Raw genomic sequence first — 19,324 nt, 5'->3', positions numbered from 1 at the left:
CTCTAAATTAAGACCATTCTTAGATTATATTTTTGTGAGAAATCACGAAAGATGTACACATGCGCTCCCTCACCCAACCTGAGACCACCATTCAAAAACCATAGGCTATAGTATACATCAACATTGAACTGCATGTTTTCAAACACCCCTCTATGAAATAACTAATCAATATAATACTATTAGTGGATACTTCATCACTAGTTAGAAATAGGCTTTGTTGAACAAAGCCTATGTTGAACAAAGCCTATTTCTATAACTCTGGGGTGTGAAGATAAAAGAGACCTTGGTCTTAGTATGACTCCCTGATAAAGGTTAAATAAAATAAATACAAATATAATTGAAGGCTGACATGTTATTTCGGAATGCTGGGAGTACCCTACCTCTTTTCCAAAGCCTATTTCTAATAGGCTTTGTTGAAGGCATGCTATTTGTATGATGAAGTCAAGTGTGTGTAAACTGTTTTTAAGCTGTGGAAAAGAGGTAGGGTACTCCCAGCATTCCGAAATAACATGTCAGCCTTCAATTATATTTGTATTTATTTTATTTAACCTTTATCAGGGAGTCATACTAAGACCAAGGTCTCTTTTATTGATGAGCACTGAATTACATATTTTACAGAAAATAAACATACAAAATATAAATGCAAGCAGATGTGAAGCCTACAGTGTAGAGAAAAGCTGTTTTAACATATATTCATATATATTTTTACATCAATATATATTATTTTATATCAACAATTAAATGTTTCCTATAAATAATTTAAAAAAGTATATCAACATTTTAATTATAGATATCAAAAATGTGATGTTTTTTTATAGTCTATTAAATATATAAATAATTGATATCGATCATTATAATTGATTATTGCATTTTTTAAATAAGAAATGATATGATAATGACCGTAATGGAGACGGGATTGCAAACCCCTTGCAGTCTTTACATTTTGCTGCCTTAATTAAAACTACATCTAAAAATGGAACGTACTCCTCTTTCTCAAAGTGAAAGAAATATTTTTGAAAAATGTGTCAAATTTATGAAAAAATGATAAATGAAAATGTATTGATTGCATTATGCCTTCACACCCCAGAGTTAATACTTGGTGGAAGCACCTTTGGCAGCCATTATAGCTGTGAATAATTTTGAATAAGATTCTACTAACCTTGCACAACTCTTAGCGCAAATGATCCATGTCAAAATTACTCATGCTCAATAAATTTGTTTGGGAATTATTGATGAACAATGTTCAATGCTTGTCACATATTTTCCTTTCAATTAAGTCCTAGATAACCAGGTGAGGGGAGTTATTTACTAATTTGTGACCATAGTCAAGTACAAGGGAGGAGCGAAAACCCGCTGACACTCAGCCCTCTGTGGAATGAGTTTGACACCTGTGCTAAGGCATTGTTACATGGTTTGGTAACCTGACCGTGCAGCTCAAAGCCCAAATCTTGAGACTGAACATGACAGCAGGGAAGATTATAGGCATGACACTTCCTTCCTCTTTCCAGGACATTTTCCAGGAGACCATCATCAGACAGGCCAGAAAGGTCATGTCGGACCCCACACATGCACTGAACTTAGAGTTCCTGCTGATGCCATCAAGGAGGTGTTATAAGCTGGCTGAACAGATATAAACATTTGTTTATCCCCCTTTCAATAAAACTGCTTTACAGCAGGGGAGTCAGACGCAATGACAGACTGGAGCCTAGCTTTCATCATATGGAACTGCCAGCTAGACATTTTTTACATTGACATTTGAGTTATTTATCAGGTGCTCTTATCCAGATCAATTAGGGTTAAGTGCCTTGCTCAAGGGCACATCAGCAGATTTCTCACCTAGTCAACTCTAGGATTAAAACCATCAACCTTTCAGTTACTGGCCCAATGCTCTTATAGGTTACCTGCCACCTGACATTCATTTATTAAACTTTTGTGTGGGTGGGGAGGGGAGTGTATGATAATTCTATGTATTTATGTATTTACAGTATGTTGAAGCAGCAGCACTCTCTATTGTCCAAGTGAAATTTCCCCTCGGGACAATAAAGTATATCATATCATATTAACTCTGGGGTGTGAAGATATACAGTGTGCAATGAAGACATCTTGTTTTTTTTCTTCTAAATTGGGAACATGTTCTATATGGAGTAGGTTGTATACACCTGCAGGAAAACAATCAAATGTAATAAATGTTTAGATTTAATTTTAGATTAAATATTTGAGAATTTTGAATATAGCCGGCTTGCGCAATTGCACATAATGTATACAGTTATTCGAGTCGGTCTCAAGTTTATTTTATTTTGTAAAATATTTATGCCTATTAGGTGTTTGCGTAAAATATCACCACATTGTAATACACATTTCAGAACAACATTTATGATCAATGTAAAGTTTTAACTGTTAACACAGTTCATAGTGAACTTTTGTGTCTGCGTGTTTACTTTTTAATTTAATTTTTTTAGAAATGTTGATGTTTTTCTAAGACTCTGACCTAGACAGAGGCTCAGACCTCTCTGGAAGCTCTCAGCGGTGCGCCTGACGTCATCCCCGCCACTCGTCGATTTTAAAAAAAAGTGGCACGAGGAATGCGCTCGAGCAGACCAAAGGAGCAGACGAGGCGGGAAACGGGTGAGCGCGCGAAGAGAGACAGCGCGACCACAGCCACAAGTTTATCAGTGTAAGATTCACAAAGTCCGAGTATTCGGACCGCGAGTAGTATTTTGTTATGCGTAAAAGTTATTTTCTTACTGTAGCCTATGCTCCGAGAATTCGCCCGGGCGTATGAGAATGTTCTTTTAACAATCATACAAGCGCAAATGTTGTTCACTATCTCTATCTCACTCATTCACTCTCCACCTCTCCTCAGCCCATCACTCTCCACCTCTCCCCAGCCCATCACTCTCCACCTCTGCCCAGCCCCTTACTCTCCACCTCTGCCCAGCCCATCACTCCCCACCTCTCCTCAGCCCATCACTCTCCAACTCTCCCCAGCCCAATGCTCACACCCTGGCTGAACAAGCGCTTACTCTCTAGCCGCCAGTGAAGGCTCGAGGGTCGTCGGATTCCTGTGAACGAAAGGATGCGGTGCCGCATGTCTTTTGGACAAGGTTCGGTTGGGATCTATCTATGGATGGCGGTCCTTTTCAAAGGTATGGCTGGCTCCGAGTCCACTTCTCTCTGTTGAACTGTGTTTCATGTCTGTTTAGAGGGAATGTGGTGTGAATGCTAACCCTCAGTGATAGGCTACATACTCTAATTTGAGTTTTGGGTATACACAACAAAGTAGGTTTCCGGTTTCTATCTATTCTATACAGTAGGCATAATATACCATATAACCTAATGCATATGCAGGTCGGATGCAGTTGGGGTTAATTTAAAATAGTTAAAAGTGTATGTGCACAGTGTGTTGTGCTTATTCATAGGGATAATGCATTTGTTCTTAAAGCCCCCCCCCCATTCCACTCCCCCCCAATCATCCCTGACATCTGGGTCTACTTTATATACTGTGACGCATGCACAGCACAGGGTTTACAGAGGTTTCTTGGCATAGAGGCATCTCTCCAGTGTGTTGCGTGTTACTGTCTCTGTGCATTGTTTCTCTGTCTCTTTGTGTGTGTCCAGCACACAGACACCTTCCCTGTCCTCAACTACCTACTCCACTCACATCACTGGCCAGGGATGGATGGAGGGAGAGACAGGGCTTTGGTCTCAGGCAGACTTGTCCTACGATTGCCAATGTCTGACAGACAGACTGGTCTTCATAACCATTTGATTGATAGTTGAAGCAGACTATCTTTTTCTAGACATTCAACTCCTTATTCCCGGTCTGATGGGGCACTGTTGTAGCCTGACTGACATGGCTCAGGTGGAGAGCTGTGACAAATCGGTCTGGACAGGAGCCTGTTGTAAGTGCAGTATTTACACAGAAGTTGGCTTGAGCTTGGTTCTCTCAAATGTTTTTTTTTTTTTTAGACCTCTCGTTTGAAAACCCTACACTTGTGTTGGAAGGGGGTGGCACTCTGGGGCTGTGTGTGTGGCTGTCCATGTGAGTGTTTGCGTGAGAAAGACACAGAGGTGAACCAATCAGTAAAAAAGCACAGCCTCCTTCATTATCTGCGCATCTTGCCTACAACATCATGGAGCCTTTCCAGACTCTGAAGTCAGGAAGACTTCAAGTTAGGTGTCAGCCAGACTAGCGCTCTTGTGCATGAGGCCATGCAACGCATACATGCAAGTGTTGGTGATCAAATCATTTACACATCAACATTCAATAATGTCTTTCAGCACCACGGATCTACTTTCAATCAATCTTAGTTTACAATACTTAAAAAAATATTCTATGAGATGCTTCTGAAGAGTACGAGTAACTGTGGCGCAATAAAGACATCTTTAAAAAAAACAGCAGTGTTGCTGTTCTTGACACAAACCGGTGCACCTGGCACCTACTACCATACCCCGTTCAAAGGCACTTAAATATTTTGTCTTACCCATTCACCCTCTGAATGGCACACATACACAATCCATGTCTCAATTGTCTCAAGGCTTAAAAATCCTTCTTTAACCTGTCTCCTCCCCTTAATTTACACTGATTGAAGTGACATAAATAAGGGATCATAGCTTTCACCTGGATTCACCTGGTCAGTCTGTCATTGAAAGAGCAGGTTTATCTCACTCAGTGTATATTTCTGTTTTCTTTGAGCCAAAAGACACTTATGAAGATATGGATTTACATATTCAATCTTATTAACATCTGTATAAATCATAATATACATGAATACACATTCATGTGTAGCAGCAGTAAAATTACTTTTGTATAGAGTATTCCATTGTGGCATGACATTGGATTAGATTAGGATTATAACTAGAGCCCTGAGATTAGACCCTATGTCATTATCGTTAATGTTGTACTCAGCTGTTGGTGTTCAGGAGCGACAACATTTGTCAGGACATAAAGGAACATTATTTTTCTCAAGGGAGTGTGGCTGTGGGAGATGTACTGAAGACCATTTGGAAGTAAGTTAGTTTCCTGGTGTTCTGACCACAAGTTTTGAGAATGACACAAATATAAATTCTCACAAAGTTTGCTGCTTCCGTGTCTTTAGATATTTTTGTCAGATGTTACTATGGAATACTGAAGTATGATTACAAGCATTTCATAAGTGTCAAAGGCTTTTATTGACAATTACATGAAGTTGATGCGAAGAGTCAATATTTGCAGTGTTGACCCTTCTTTTTCAAGACCTCTGCAATCTGCTCTGGCATGCTGTCAATTAACTTCTGGGCCACATCCTGACTGATGACAGCCCATTCTTGCATAATCAATGCTTGGAGTTTGTCAGAATTTGTGGGTTTTTGTTTGTCCACCCGCCTCTTGAGGATTGACCACAAGTTCTCAATGGGATTAAGGTCTGGGGAGTTTCCTGGCCATGGACCCAAAATATCGATGTTTTGTTCCCCGAGCCACTTAGTTATCACTTTTGCCTTATGGCAAGGTGCTACATCATGCTGGAAAAGGCATTGTTCGTCACCAAACTGTTCCTGGATGGTTGGGAGAAGTTGCTCTCTGAGGATGTGTTGGTACCATTCTTTATTCATGGCTGTGTTCTTAGGGAAAAATTGTGAGTGAGCCCACTCCCTTGACTGAGAAGCAACCCCACACATGAATGTTCTCAGGATGCTTTACTGTTGGCATGACACAGGACTAATGGTAGCGCTCACCTTGTCTTCTCCGGACAAGCTTTTTTCCGGATGCCCCAAACAATCGGAAAGGGGATTCATCAGAGAGAATGACTTTACCCCAGTCCTCAGCAGTCCAATCCCTGTACCTATTACAGAATATCAGTCCTTGATTTTTTTTCCTGGAGAGAAGTGGCTTCTTTGCTGCCCTGCTTGACACCAGGCCATCCTCCAAAACTCTTCGCCTCACTATGTGTGCAGATGTACTCACACCTGCCTGCTGCCATTCCTGAGCAAGCTCTGTACTAGTGGTGCCCCGGTCCCGCAGCTGAATCAACTTTAGGAGATGGTCCTGGCGCTTGGTGGACTTTCTTGGGCGCCCTGAAGTCTTCTTCACAACAATTGAACCACTCTCCTTTAAGTTCTTGATGATCCGATAAATGGTTGATTTAGATGAAATCTTACTGGCAGCAATATCCTTGCCTGTGAAGCCCTTTTTGTGCAAAGCAATGATGACGGCACGTGTTTCCTTGCAGGTAACCATGGTTGACAGAGGAAGAACAATGATTCCAAGCACCACCCTCCTTTTGAAGCTTCCAGTCTGTTATTCGAACTCAATCAGCATGACAGAGTGATCTCCAGCCTTGTCCTCTTCAACACTCACACCTGTGTTAACGAGAGAATCACTGACATGATGTCAGCTGGTCCTTTTGTGGCAGGGCTGACATGCAGTGAAAATGTTTTTTGGGAATTCAGTTCATTTGCATGGCAAATAGGGACTTTGCAATTAATTGCAATTCATCTGATCATTCTTCATAACATTCTGCAGTATATGTCAATTGCCATCATGCAAACTGAGGCAGCAGACTTTGTGAAAATAAATGTTTGTGTCATTCTCAATGACCACGACTGTTTCAACCACTTACATCATCTCACCCCAGACCCTATACTGCCATTACCATGCTACATTACCCTACTCCAACCCCACCCACTCTATGAGCCCAGTGATGCAGGGTGGGAGAAACCCCAGTCACATGATGGTGGAGAGCTGGTGCGTTAATAAAAGGCGAAAGCCTGGCATTGTCAGCTGGTTTAACTTCAGCGTGCAGGCAAATGCATGTGCAAGGAGTACAGTCGCAATAGATGGGGGACATTCACACTGTGTTCACACACACACTGACTTAACTCTAATCTAGTCAGCCTTAGAAAATCACTGTCACATTTGAACTCCCTCATGTAAAATGTATAATTTCTTGCGGCATTGTTTTTATGTTGGAACTCTCTACTGTCTTTCTCCACTACCCCCTCTCTCCCACTCACTAGCTCTGATTTTCCCCGCTCCCTCCCTCCTTTCTTGGGCTGCAGGCTGAAATAGGTCAGTGAATATGCACACCTTTACTTTGATGTGTGAAGACAAAACAGCTGTCTGGACCCTCCACTACTCAACTGGATATCATTTTTCTAGTAAAAACACTATAGGATAACTCTAGATTAAACTGGCTTTGAGCACAATATAAAAACAATTGCTTGAAATGGTGAAACCACCTTCTTGTGGTAAAATGAGTTATATCTGTGTCACAAATGGCACCTTACTGCCTTTATAGTGCCCATAGGGCTCTGCTCAAAAGTAGTGCACTATATAGAGGATAGGGTGCCTCTTGGGATGCATTCTCTGTCTTCACAATGGGTTTTGGGGTATTCCCTCTGGATTCTAAAACACTTCTAAAGAACACATCACTTCTTTAGAGTTACTGAACAGCACACATGTATTACATATAGCTGTTTAAAACAAATCTATCCTTTATTTCTTCACCTTGGAATGGCTTTCTGACAGGCAGTTAAAACGACACCCGTGAAAGTCTGAGTCCTAAACTTTAAAAGAGATAGATGGGCACAATTAGTAGATACAGTGCCTTTGGAAATTATTCAGAGCCCTTTATTTTTCCACATTTTATTAGGTTACAGCCTTTCCTAAATTTGATTAAATAATTTCCCCCCTAATCAATCTACACACAATACCACATAATGACAAAGCAAAAACAGAATTTCTGAAATTTTTGCAAATGTATAATAAAAAAAAACTGAAATATCATATCAGCATAAGTATTCAGACCCTTTACTCAGTACTTTGTTGAAGCACCTCTTGTCATCGATTACAGCCTCGTGTCTTCTTGGGTATGACGCTACAAGCTTGGCACATCTGTATTTGGGGAGTTTCTCCCATTCTTCTCTGCAGATCCTCTCAAGCTCTGTCAGGTTGGAAGGGGAGCATTGCTGCACAGCTATTTTCAGGTCTCTCCAGAGATGTTCGATCGGGTTCAAGTCCGGGCTCTGGCTGGGCCACTCAAGGGCATTCAGAGACTTGTCCCGAAGCCACTCCTGTGCTGTCTTGGCTGTGTGCTTAGGGTCATTGTATAGTTGGAAGGTGAACCTTCACCCCAGTCTGAGGTCCTGAGCTGGTTTTCATCCAGTCTGAGGTCCTGAGCTGGTTTTCATCAAGGATCTCTCTGTACTTTGCTCCGTTCATCTTTGCATCGATCCTGACTAGTCTCCCAGTCCCTGCCGCTGAAGAACATCCCCACTGCATGATGCTGCCACCACCATGCTTCACTGTAGGGATGGTACTAGGTATCCTCCAGACATGACGCTTGACATTCAGGCCAAAGAGTTCAATCTTGGTTTCATCCGACCAGAGAATCCTGTTTCTCATGGTCTGAGAGTCCTTAGGTGCCTTTTGGCAAACTCCAAGCGGACAGTCATGTGCCTTTTACTGAGGAGTGGCTTCCTTCTGGCCACTCTACCATAAAGGCTTGATTGGTGGAGTGCTGCAGAGATGGTTGTCCTTCTGGAAGGTTCTCCCATCTCCACAGAGGCACTCTAGAGCTTTGTCAGAGTGACCATTGGGTTCTTGGTCCCCTCCCTGACCAAGGCCATTCTCTCCCGATTGCTCAGTTTGGCCGGGCAGCCAGCTCTAGGAAGAGTCTTGGTGGTTCCAAACTTTTTCCATTTAAGAATGAAAGAGGCCACCATTTTCTTGGGGACCTTCAATGCTGCAAAAATGTTTTGGTACCCTTCCCCAGATCTGTGCCTCGACACAATCCTGCCTCGGTGCTCTACAGACAATTCCTTCGACCTCATGACTTGGTTTTTGCTCTGACACTCACTGTCAACTGTGGGACCTTATATAGACAGGTGTGTGCCTGTTGTAGAAACATCGTAGAAAGTTGTAGAAACATCTCAAGGATAATCAATGGAAACAGGATGCACCTGAGCTCAATTTCGAGTCTCAGAGCAAAGGGTCAGAATACTAATGTAAAATAAGGTATTTATGTTCTTTACTTTTAATAAATGTGCAAAAATGTGTAGAACCCTGTTTTTGCTTTGTCATTATGGTATATTGTGTGTAGATTGCTGACAATTCTTTTTATTTTATCAATTTTCGATTCTGTCCGTAATGTAACAAAATGTGGAAAAAGTCAATGGGTTTGAATACTTTCCAAAGGCACTGTATGGACCAAAATACATATTGCGATAAATTGCCTGAATTGATGCGATAATGATACATAGAACACTAACTTTATAATATTAATGTGCACCAGAGTTTTTAAAAATGATTTAAAGTACTACTGTTAGTTTGATGCTTGTAGCCATCAACTTCACATTTCTCTAGTATACAGCTACTTCGTAATGAATGATATCAGCTAAAAACCCTGCGATAGATGATCGGTATGGTCGGTGTCAATCATTTTGGGATTATCGTCCCAGCTCTAACAATGAGATATCTGTCTGTCTGCTTCTCTTCACCTCCCACAGGGGTTACTGTGTGTGTTTGTTTGTGTGTGTGTGTGTGAATGTTTGCATAGCCGCGGGTAGATGTTTTGAGTTGGGGAGCAATACCATTTTTCGAATAAATCATTGCATGCATCTAGAATCACAATTTCGTAGTGGCATACAGTTGAGCATATGCGTTGTTAGGTTTACCACACATGGGGATTTTTTTTAGCAGGGTCTGTGGATTTTTGGGGGCCTTTTAGAAACACATTTCATGCAATTCCATGTTATTTACATGCTAGCTGACATTAGCAGAATCTTTTTTAATACATTCAAATGACAGATTAGTCTTCTCTTTTCAGGAGTAGGCATTTGCTTTCCAAACTCTACGGTTTTCTTGCGATTTGTATTTTGGAAATTTACGAAAGGCAAACTGAGAGCCGCAACCAACCATAGAAATATAATCCATAGATAGCAGTTCCCATTCAAGTCCGTACTGGCAGCCATAGTGTACCCAGGAGTTTGCCATGGTTAGAGTTTCCAAAACCCTTCTATGGATTATATGTCTATGGCCACAACGCAACAACCTGTTCTATATTTAGTATTTTGAATTATTTTATTTATGTCTGTTTCAATGGCGGTCGGTGCCGTGTAAGAGCATGGCCTTATTTCCATTACATCAAATTGGAGGACTGTCATGCATATTTCATACACCCAGTTCAATGTAACAGCTATAGGTTTAGGCTACTACAAATTTTCCCTGTACCCATCATGATGTTGCTACAACTGATGAATGAAAGTTTACAACATAGGCTTATGGCCCCTGCTGTTCGATATTCTGCTGGTCTTTTTGAGACCTTGTGTTCCTAACTGTCCTTCTGATGCATAGACTAAGAATGAGTAGAATGTACATTAGCTTTGCAGGCAATATGTTTTGTTCCATACATGATGCTCTGAGCTCATGTGTTCTTAATTCCGATACTCTGTTCTTGTGTTCTTAGATCTTGTGTCCCATACAATCTAATGTTCCATACTATAAAGTTATATATTGTATTTTTTTTTATATCCCTGTGGTCTGTCCCTATGTGTTTGTTGGCTTCTGGCCTGATGACCACGGACCTATAGGGAACTACTAATAGAGCCCAACCGATACTTCAGTTCACTGACATTATTGGCCGATATTGGCCTTTTACCGCTCCATCGGTAATCAATATTCAATGTATAGGATGAAAAAAGTGAATCTAATGCTTATCTGAACATTTGTGCCATTTCGAAAAAACAAAACGTTTATTCTTTCACTGAAATATGGAACCGTTCGGGTGTCATCCATAAGTCTAAATATTGCTGTTACTTTGCACAACCTTCAATGTTATGTCATAATTACATAAAATTCTGGCAAATTAGTTCGCAACGAGTCTGGCGGCCCAAACTGTGGAAATCCACATTTGAAGCATAGTTATTGGACAATTACTAAATAAATCACTGCACTAGAGGTCGACCGATTATGATTTTTCAACGCCCATACCGATACTGATTATTGGAGGACCAAAAAAAGCCGATACCGATCAATTGGCCGATTTTTATACAGTATATATATTTGTAATAATGACAATTACAACAATACTGAATGAACAATGAACACTTTTATTTTAACTTAATATAATACATCAATAAAATCAATTTAGTCTCAAATAAATAATGAAACATGTTCAATTTGGTTTAAATAATGCAAAAAACAAGTGTTGGCGAAGAAAGTAAAAGTGCAATATGTGCCATGTAAAAAAGCTAACTTTTAAGTTCCTTGCTCAGAACATGAGAATATATGAAAGCTGGTAGTTCCTTTTAACATGAGTCTTCAATATTCCCAGTTAAGAAGTTTTAGGTTGTAGATGCATGCCATTCCGATTAATCGGTCGACCTCTACACTGTACCTAACATCTTTACATAATTTTGGACATACAAGTTAGCACAACCGGTCTCAGGGATGGCTAACTCTGGATATTCTGAGTTAGGCAAATCAACTTTTAGTTCTTGCACGTTATTTGTGGAACAGCCTTCAAAATGTTGTTAAATGTGACGTTCTGGTGCCTCTAGGCCCATTCAGACAGCTGATTCAGGACCTTATTACGGATGAATGTGATGTTCTGGTGCCTCTAGGGCCATTCAGACAGCTGATTCAGGACCTTATTACTGATGAATGTGATGTTCTGGTGCCTCTAGGGCCATTCAGACAGCTGATTCAGGACCTTATTACTGATGAATGTGATGTTCTGGTGCCTCTAGGGCATTTCAGACAGCTGATTCAGGACCTTATTACTGATGAATGTGATGTTCTGGTGCCTCTAGGGCTATTCAGACAGCTGATTCAGGACCTTATTACTGATGAATGTGATGTTCTGGTGCCTCTAGGGCCATTCAGACAACTGATTCAGGACCTTATTACTGATGAATGTGATGTTCTGGTGCCTCTAGGGCTATTCAGACAGCTGATTCAGGACCTTATTACTGATGATTTTTTTATTTTTTTATCACTGTGTTTTTCTTTCTGCTTGCTCTTTGTATTTATATTTTGATTTGTGTATTTTCTGTAACTTCTGTAACTTAGGGCTCATCTGTAAGAGAGACCTTGGTTTTAGTATGACTCCCCGATTAAATAAAGGTTAAATTATATATCGTATATCGGCAGTAAGTTCTGTCCCCCCGAAAATCGGAATCGGTATCGGACCGAAAATATAAATATTATCTAAATAATATCTAAATATTGGTCGAGCTCTAACTACTAACCTACATATACTGGTCTCCCGACTCCATGTCCATTGGGACTAATTTGACTAGGGACTCTCCGTAGGGACCCTTGTTCTGTGTGCCTGGCATGGCCAAGTCTCCTTAGGGACGGACCCTTGTTATGCACCCTTGTTTTAGCTACACTGACACAGTAGTTAAGTGATTATGAATTGGTATAATTAGCCTAGTCATCAATAGTAGTTCAGTTCTGCCTATTTGGACCAGTCTGCCCAAGAATTACACCCTCTGTCTGTCTGTCTTGGTGCAGGAGGAGGAACTCTAAATTCTAGGCTTCAGCCTGTGCCTTGTGTCTGGAGCTGAATGTGGGATGCACATCTGAGTGTTCTGACCCAGTAAAGAGTCTCAGATGGGGCATGATCACTGAGTAGGGAGGGATGGAGGAATGGAAGAAGGGAGGAATGGAGCGATGGAAGGAAGGAGGGGTATGAGAGTGTCAGCCAGTCTTGTGTGTGTGTTGTGTGTTGTGTGTGTGTGTGTGATGGGGGAGGGAGGTTGTCTTTTCTCAGCTTCTGTTTGCAGATGCTACCCAGAACAGAGGCTTATTTCCTGATTCATGTGTTCAGGGTAAATCAGCCCACAAGGAAGAACACATTAGCACACAGACAACGCTCTTTATACGTCTACAAGGCGGGGAACCATCATCACTAGATAATCTATTAGGACACTTCTTCTTCAGGCTTTCTCAGCCTACCAGTTATAGTCTCGAAAACCTGACCCTAGGCAGTAGTGACTAAGGTCGGTTTTCAATGATGGACTATTTTGGCAACTTCGATAAAGAAAAAAAAATCTGGGGAGGCTCTTCTTCAGACAGACAACTCCCCAACATATCACGAGGCAGACACATACCAAAACGTTGCGAATAGAAACCAAAGTTTGCAGGCAAAACCTTTTCAGTGGTTTTAGTGAAGGTAGTTAATGCAAACTAGCCCCTTGCGAAATGCACTAATTTAAAATGACTCCAGTGATGATATTCATCTTTCGAGCTACTATTCTGTATTTTCTTGAAGCGGATAAGGTAGTAACACAGGCAGTGAAGTAGTTCCTCTATGTCTAAAGAGTCCGTCATTGAAACCAGACCCTAGTCACTGTTGCCTAGGGTCTGATTTTCAAGACTATACCAGCTCAGATCTCTTTTAAAGCTAATCCTTTTGATCCCAGGCTGTGTCACAACCGGCCGTGACTGGGAATCCCATAGGTGTAACGGGATTCTTCCTGGGAAGGAGAGGCGGACCCAAATGCAACGTGGTTGAAGTTCATGTTTTTTAATAAGAAAACTAAACATGAACATAATACAAAACAATAAATGTGGAAAACCCGAAACAGCCCTATCTGGTGCAACAAACACAAAGACAGGAAACAACCACCCACAAAACCCAACACAAAACATGCTACCTAAATATGGTTCCCAATCACAGACAATGACTAACACCTGCCTCTGATTGAGAACCATATCAGGCCAAACACAGAAACAGACAAACTAGACACACAACATAGAATGCCCAATCAGATCACACCCTAACCAACCAAAACATAGAAACATACAAAGCAAACTATGGTCAGGGTGTGACAATAGGGCGGCACACAATTGGCCTAGTGTCGTCCTTGTTAGGGGAGGGTTTGGCCGGGGGGGCTTTACTTGGCTCATCGCACTCTAGCGACTCCTTGTGGTGGTCCGGATGCCTGCAGGCTGACCCTGGTCGTCAGTTGAACAGTGTTTCCTCTGATACATTGGTGTGGCTGGCTTCGGGCGGGTGTTAAGGAGCGCGGGTCATGTTTCGGAGGACACATGAATCAACCTTTGCCTCTCCCGAGCCTGTTGGGAAGTTGCAACGATGAGACAAGGTCATAATTGAAATTGGGAGAAAAAGGGGGTAAAATACAGCAAACATTTTTTTTTAAGAATCCTGAACACTTCACTTGCACAGCACACGCTCCATGCCAGTAAGCATGTCCAATTTGGAGCTGTTTAAAAATAGCAACACAGAACTGCATGTAGTATTTTCTGCATGCTATGGTGAACAAATGTTAAACAGAGACTCAGTGAATCAGTAAGGTTTGGGTGACGGGACAGCTGAACCAAAAAGAGCTCTAATATTAATGCCTAGATTGAGAGAGGGAGAGGAAAGAGAGATCAAGGAAGTGACAGATAGACAGAGAGAGAGAGGTGGGAGAGGGGAAGGGGATATGGAGAATGACAGATGGAGAGAGATGGTTGTTTACTGTCTGTCATTCTTGCTGAGGGTGTAAATGAATTACGTGTTAGTGTGTGGGCTGTGCAGCTCCAAGTCTAACTGTGGAGTTATGACTGACTCTTAAGTATACCACTTTACCTAACCCTTTCCTCTCCTCATACCCCCTCCCACTCTCGCCACTCTAACACCCACAAACTTGCCTGCCATTCTCTCTCTCGTTCCCTTCCTCTGTTCTCTTCAGTTCTTTCACTCTGTCCTGTGACTGTGAGAACTCCAATACCTCAGAGAGAATCCTGCTGTCAGTGAACAGTGAGACACTCCTCTCACCTGTCCAGACTAGGAATCAAATCAAATCAAATCAAATGTATTTGTCACATACACATGGTTAGCAGATGTTAATGCGAGTGTAGCGAAATGCTTGTGCTTCTAGTTCCGACAATGCAGTAATAACGAACAAGTGATCTAACTAACAATTCCAAAAAAAACTACTGTCTTATACACAGTGTAAGGGGATAAAGAATATGTACATAAAGATATATGAATGAGTGATGGTACAGAGCAGCATAGGCAAGATACAGTAGATGATATCGAGTACAGTATATACATATGAGATGAGTATGTAAACCAAGTGGCATAGTTAAAGTGGCTAGTGATACATGTATTACATAAGGATGCAGTCGATGATATAGAGTACAGTATCTACGTATGCATATGAGATGAATAATGTAGGGTAAGTAACATTATATAAGGTAGCATTGTTTAAAGTGGCTAGTGATATATTTACATCATTTCCCATCAATTCCCATGATTAAAGTGGCTGGAGTAGAGTCAGTGGCATTGACAGTGTGTTGGCAGTAGCCACTCAATGTTAGTGGTGGCTGTTTAACAGTCTGATGGCCTTGAGATAGAAGCTGTTTTTCAGTCTCTCGGTCCCAGCTTTGATGCACCTGTACTGACCTCGCCTTCTGGATGACAGCGGGGTGAACAGGCAATGACTGTATTTGTAACAAAGTAACAAGGAATTCCTCTTTAGGACATTGTAGACATGGCTAAGATTCATGATTCCTGGCTCTACTAAGAAATAGATTATTCACACCATTAGGATTTTATGTATTTTACTAAGCTCAAGTAAGTTATAAGGGTAATATCCATATTAATATAAAATGTGTGTTTTAGCTGGAACATGTATGCGTGAATGTGTCTGGAAGTTGCTTTGGGGTTTTTATGCCCTGTCTGGACAATAATCTGGGATCAAAGACACGTATTAGTGTGTGTGTGTGTGTGTGTGTGTGTGTGTGTGTGTGTGTGTGTGTGTGTGTGTGTGTGTGTGTGTGTGTGTGTGTGTGTGTGTGTGTGTGTGTGTGTGTGTGTGTGTGTGTGTGTGTGTGTGTGTGTGTGTGTGTGTGTGTGTGTGTGTGTAGAGGCCTGAGGTGTGCTGTGATTGGGTTGCTGGTGATTCAGGCACATAGCTCACAGCTCAAGCAGAGAAAACAGCAGGAGAGAGAGAGAGAGAGAGAGAGAGAGAGAGAGAGAGAACACCTGACCACTGTGACTGACCCAAAATTAAGGAAGTATTTTACTGTACAGTCTCAGTGAGCATAGCCTTGCTATTGAGAAATGTCGCCATAGGCAGAACTGGCTCTCAAGAGAAGGCAGACTATGTGCACACTGCCCACAAAATGAGGGGGAATCTGAGCTGCACTTTCTAACCTCCTGCAAATGTATGACCATTTTAGAGACACATATTTCCCTCAGATTACAAAGACCCACAAAGAATTTGAAAGAAAATCCAATTTTGATAAACTCCCATATCTACTTGGTGAAATACGACAGTGTGCCATCACAGCAGCAAGAGTTGTGACCTGTTGCCACAAGAAAAGGGCAACCAGTGAAGAACAAACACCATTGTAAATACAACTGTTTATTAATTATGTTTATTAATTTTCCCTTTTGTACTTGAACTATTTTGCACATTGTTACAATTTGATATGTCTCTATTATTTTGGAACTTGTGTGAGTGTAATATTTACTGCTCATAGTTTTTTTAATAAATTTTTTGATACTGCTTTACTTGACACTCACTTCCTCTCCATATAACTTCTTCTCTCAATTTCTCTGCCTTCCTCTGTTCATCCCCTTGATAGGTTCAAATGTAAATATTGAGCATCACCACTTCAGAGAAGTGTTTCTCTTTCTTTCACACTCCCACATCTCTAAATCTGTCTTTCACAGGGCCCTTTTCGCAATCTGTCCAATCAGAGCCAAGGATGGAATATATCCATCTCATTTCTATACTAGATACCCATAAATCTGATATTCTAGAAAATACTGTAGGTGTGACTTTTGCTCATTATATATTAATAGACATTTCTGAAATGTTTTTGGGACGCCATCTCTAGTATAATGTAATTCAATGGGCTATTGTCATCATCACCCTAACAATGCCTAATGAATGAGGTCACATCAGAAGTGATCACTACTGATCGATCAGGACCTGACTGGCCATGACTGACCTTTCACCTCTCTAATGGCACTAATACCTGGACATTAGAACCTGGTTGTATCAATGATGGCTGTTGATGATGGGCTGTAAGAGTAAGAGTAGGCAACAACACGTCTGCCACGCTGATCCTTAACACTGGGGCACCTCAGGGGTATGTACTTAGTCCCCTCCTGTATTCCCTGTTCACCCACGATTGCGTGGCCAAACACGACTCCAACACCATCATTAAGTTTACTGACGACACAACAGTGGTAGGCCTGATCACCAAAACACGATGAAATGGCCTTTGGGGAGGAGATCAGAGAACTGTCAGTGTGGTGCCAGGACAACAGCCTCTCCCTCAATGTGAGCAAGACAAAGGAACTGATCGTAGACTACAGGAAAAGGCAGGCTGAGCAGGCCCCCATTAACATCGACAGGGCTGTAGTGGAGCAGGTCGAGAGTTTCAAGTTCCTTGGTGTCCACATCACCAACGTACTATCATGGTCCAAACATACCAAGAAAGTCGTGAAGAGGGCACAACAAAACATTTTCCCTCTCAGGAGACTGAAAAGATTTGGCATGGGTCCCCAGATCCTCAAAAGGTTCTACAGCTGCACCATCGAGAGCATCCTGACCGGTTTCATCTGACCGTAAGGCGCTACAGAGAGTAGTGCGAAGGGCCCAGTACATCACTGGGGACAAGCTTCCTGCCATCCAGGACCTATTCAATCGGTGGTGTCAGAGGAAAGCTCATAAAATTGTCAGAGACTCCAGTTATAGTCTGTTTTCTCTGCTACCGCACGGCAGGTGGTACCGGAGCGCCAAGTTTAGGACCAAAAGGCTCCTAAACAGCTTCTACCCCCAAGCCATAAGACTGCTGAACAATTAATAAAATCACCACCGGACAATTTACATTGACCCCCTTTTGTACGCTGCTGCTACTCGCTGTTTATTATCTATGCATAGTCACTTCACCCCCACCCACATGTACAAATTACCTCAACTAACCTGTACTCCTGCACATTGACTCGGTACCGGTGCCCCTGTATATAGCCTCGTTATTCTTATTATGTTACTCTTTATTATCACTTTTTATTTTAGTCTACTTGGTAAATATTTATAACTCTTCTTGAACTGCACTGTTGGTTAAGGGCTTGTAGGTAAGCATTTCACGCTAAAGTCTACGCTTGTTGTATTCGGCACATGTGACAAATAAAGTTTGATTTGATTCGATCCGAGCGCAATGGAACTTAACGTCCCCAAAGAGGAGTGTTTCATGATTTACGATAGATTGAACATTTCACTTTAGACATAGTGTGCAGCAGTGGTAATTCACTGTTTGAATAGTCATTTTGTAACTAAAGTATCTGAAGGCCAGCTGAATATGGAAGAAGGAGCAGTTGTTACTCTGAGGAAAGCGAATAGGCCTACTTACCCATTGTGAGGTAGGCCGTTGATAAAATAGGGTAAGCGCAAAACTTACTTACGATATTTACAAAACCACAAGCAGGACAAAGAGTAAACTGGACGGAAATCAATAAGTTAAAAGCAGTGACTCAACCCAAGCCTCAATAATGCCTAATAGCAAGTGCATGACTAGCAGCAATTAAAGCTCAACCATCCCCTGTCTGGCCACAACAGGAAATTAAGAGTTTTACCCAGGGCCATACACAGACCTTTGGTGCCCCCCCCCCCCCCGGTACTTTACCGGTTGTCAGCGCTGTTGGTCCTTTTGCAGGTCGGAATGTGAGACAACATATCCACAGGAAAGTATAATTACATCAACTTTTTATACTTTCCTGTGGATATGCTGTCTCATTATAAACAAAATGTATATTCTCTCTTCTCATTATCGACAACCAATTGCATCTTGTTATTAACCAGTTTTTTTGTTATGAACAAACATGACCATCTTATCCCCCATTTAGACAAAATACTAGGCTACTTGTCTCCTTACAATGCAATACTTCAGCCACTAGAAACTGTGCATACGGGAAGGTGAGCACATTCTCACCACCATAGTCAGTTTTTATAAATGCCAACTTTTGTGTGAAAGCTGGCACATGCATGTTTTTGGAGGTATTTTGTACATAAGCACGGTCTATAAATGAAGCCCCAGGGGCCTGTGAGGGTGGAACATTCTTCGACAGAATTTCTTGCAAAGGCCTCATCGGTAAAATCACTGAGTCCCAAAAAAAGTACATCTGCACTCACAATGATGCAGACATGAGACGGAATAGACTCTTCATCAAAGGACAAAAGTATGGAGTGAAGAAATCACTCCATCCACCATACGGATCAGTCGACGTTCACCAAACACGCACTCACTACCCCAGAGATAACCCCCTTGATAGGTGCTCTGCTTCGAAGAGCTGAACACAAAACATTCCACTCTATC

The 19,324-nt window shown here is 41.6% G+C and overlaps 1 protein-coding gene across 1 annotated transcript in view; it reads left to right on the top strand.

Annotated features, from left to right (window-relative positions):
• The first annotated feature begins 2,607 nt into the window (after positions 1 to 2,607).
• Positions 2,608 to 19,324, top strand: part of LOC109910153 (neuronal acetylcholine receptor subunit alpha-7-like) — a 72,528-nt gene continuing 55,811 nt past the window's right edge. The window contains exon 1 of the mRNA XM_031798429.1: positions 2,608 to 3,146. Coding sequence (XP_031654289.1) covers positions 3,077 to 3,146 — 70 coding nt within the window. The 5' untranslated portion in view covers positions 2,608 to 3,076. The remainder of the gene's footprint in view (positions 3,147 to 19,324) is intronic.

Source organism: Oncorhynchus kisutch, linkage group LG19, assembly GCF_002021735.2.
Source record: "Oncorhynchus kisutch isolate 150728-3 linkage group LG19, Okis_V2, whole genome shotgun sequence".
NCBI lineage: Eukaryota > Metazoa > Chordata > Actinopteri > Salmoniformes > Salmonidae > Oncorhynchus > Oncorhynchus kisutch.
The sequence above is the reverse complement of the archived record's forward strand: the minus strand, read 5'-3'. Positions and strand labels throughout refer to the sequence as shown.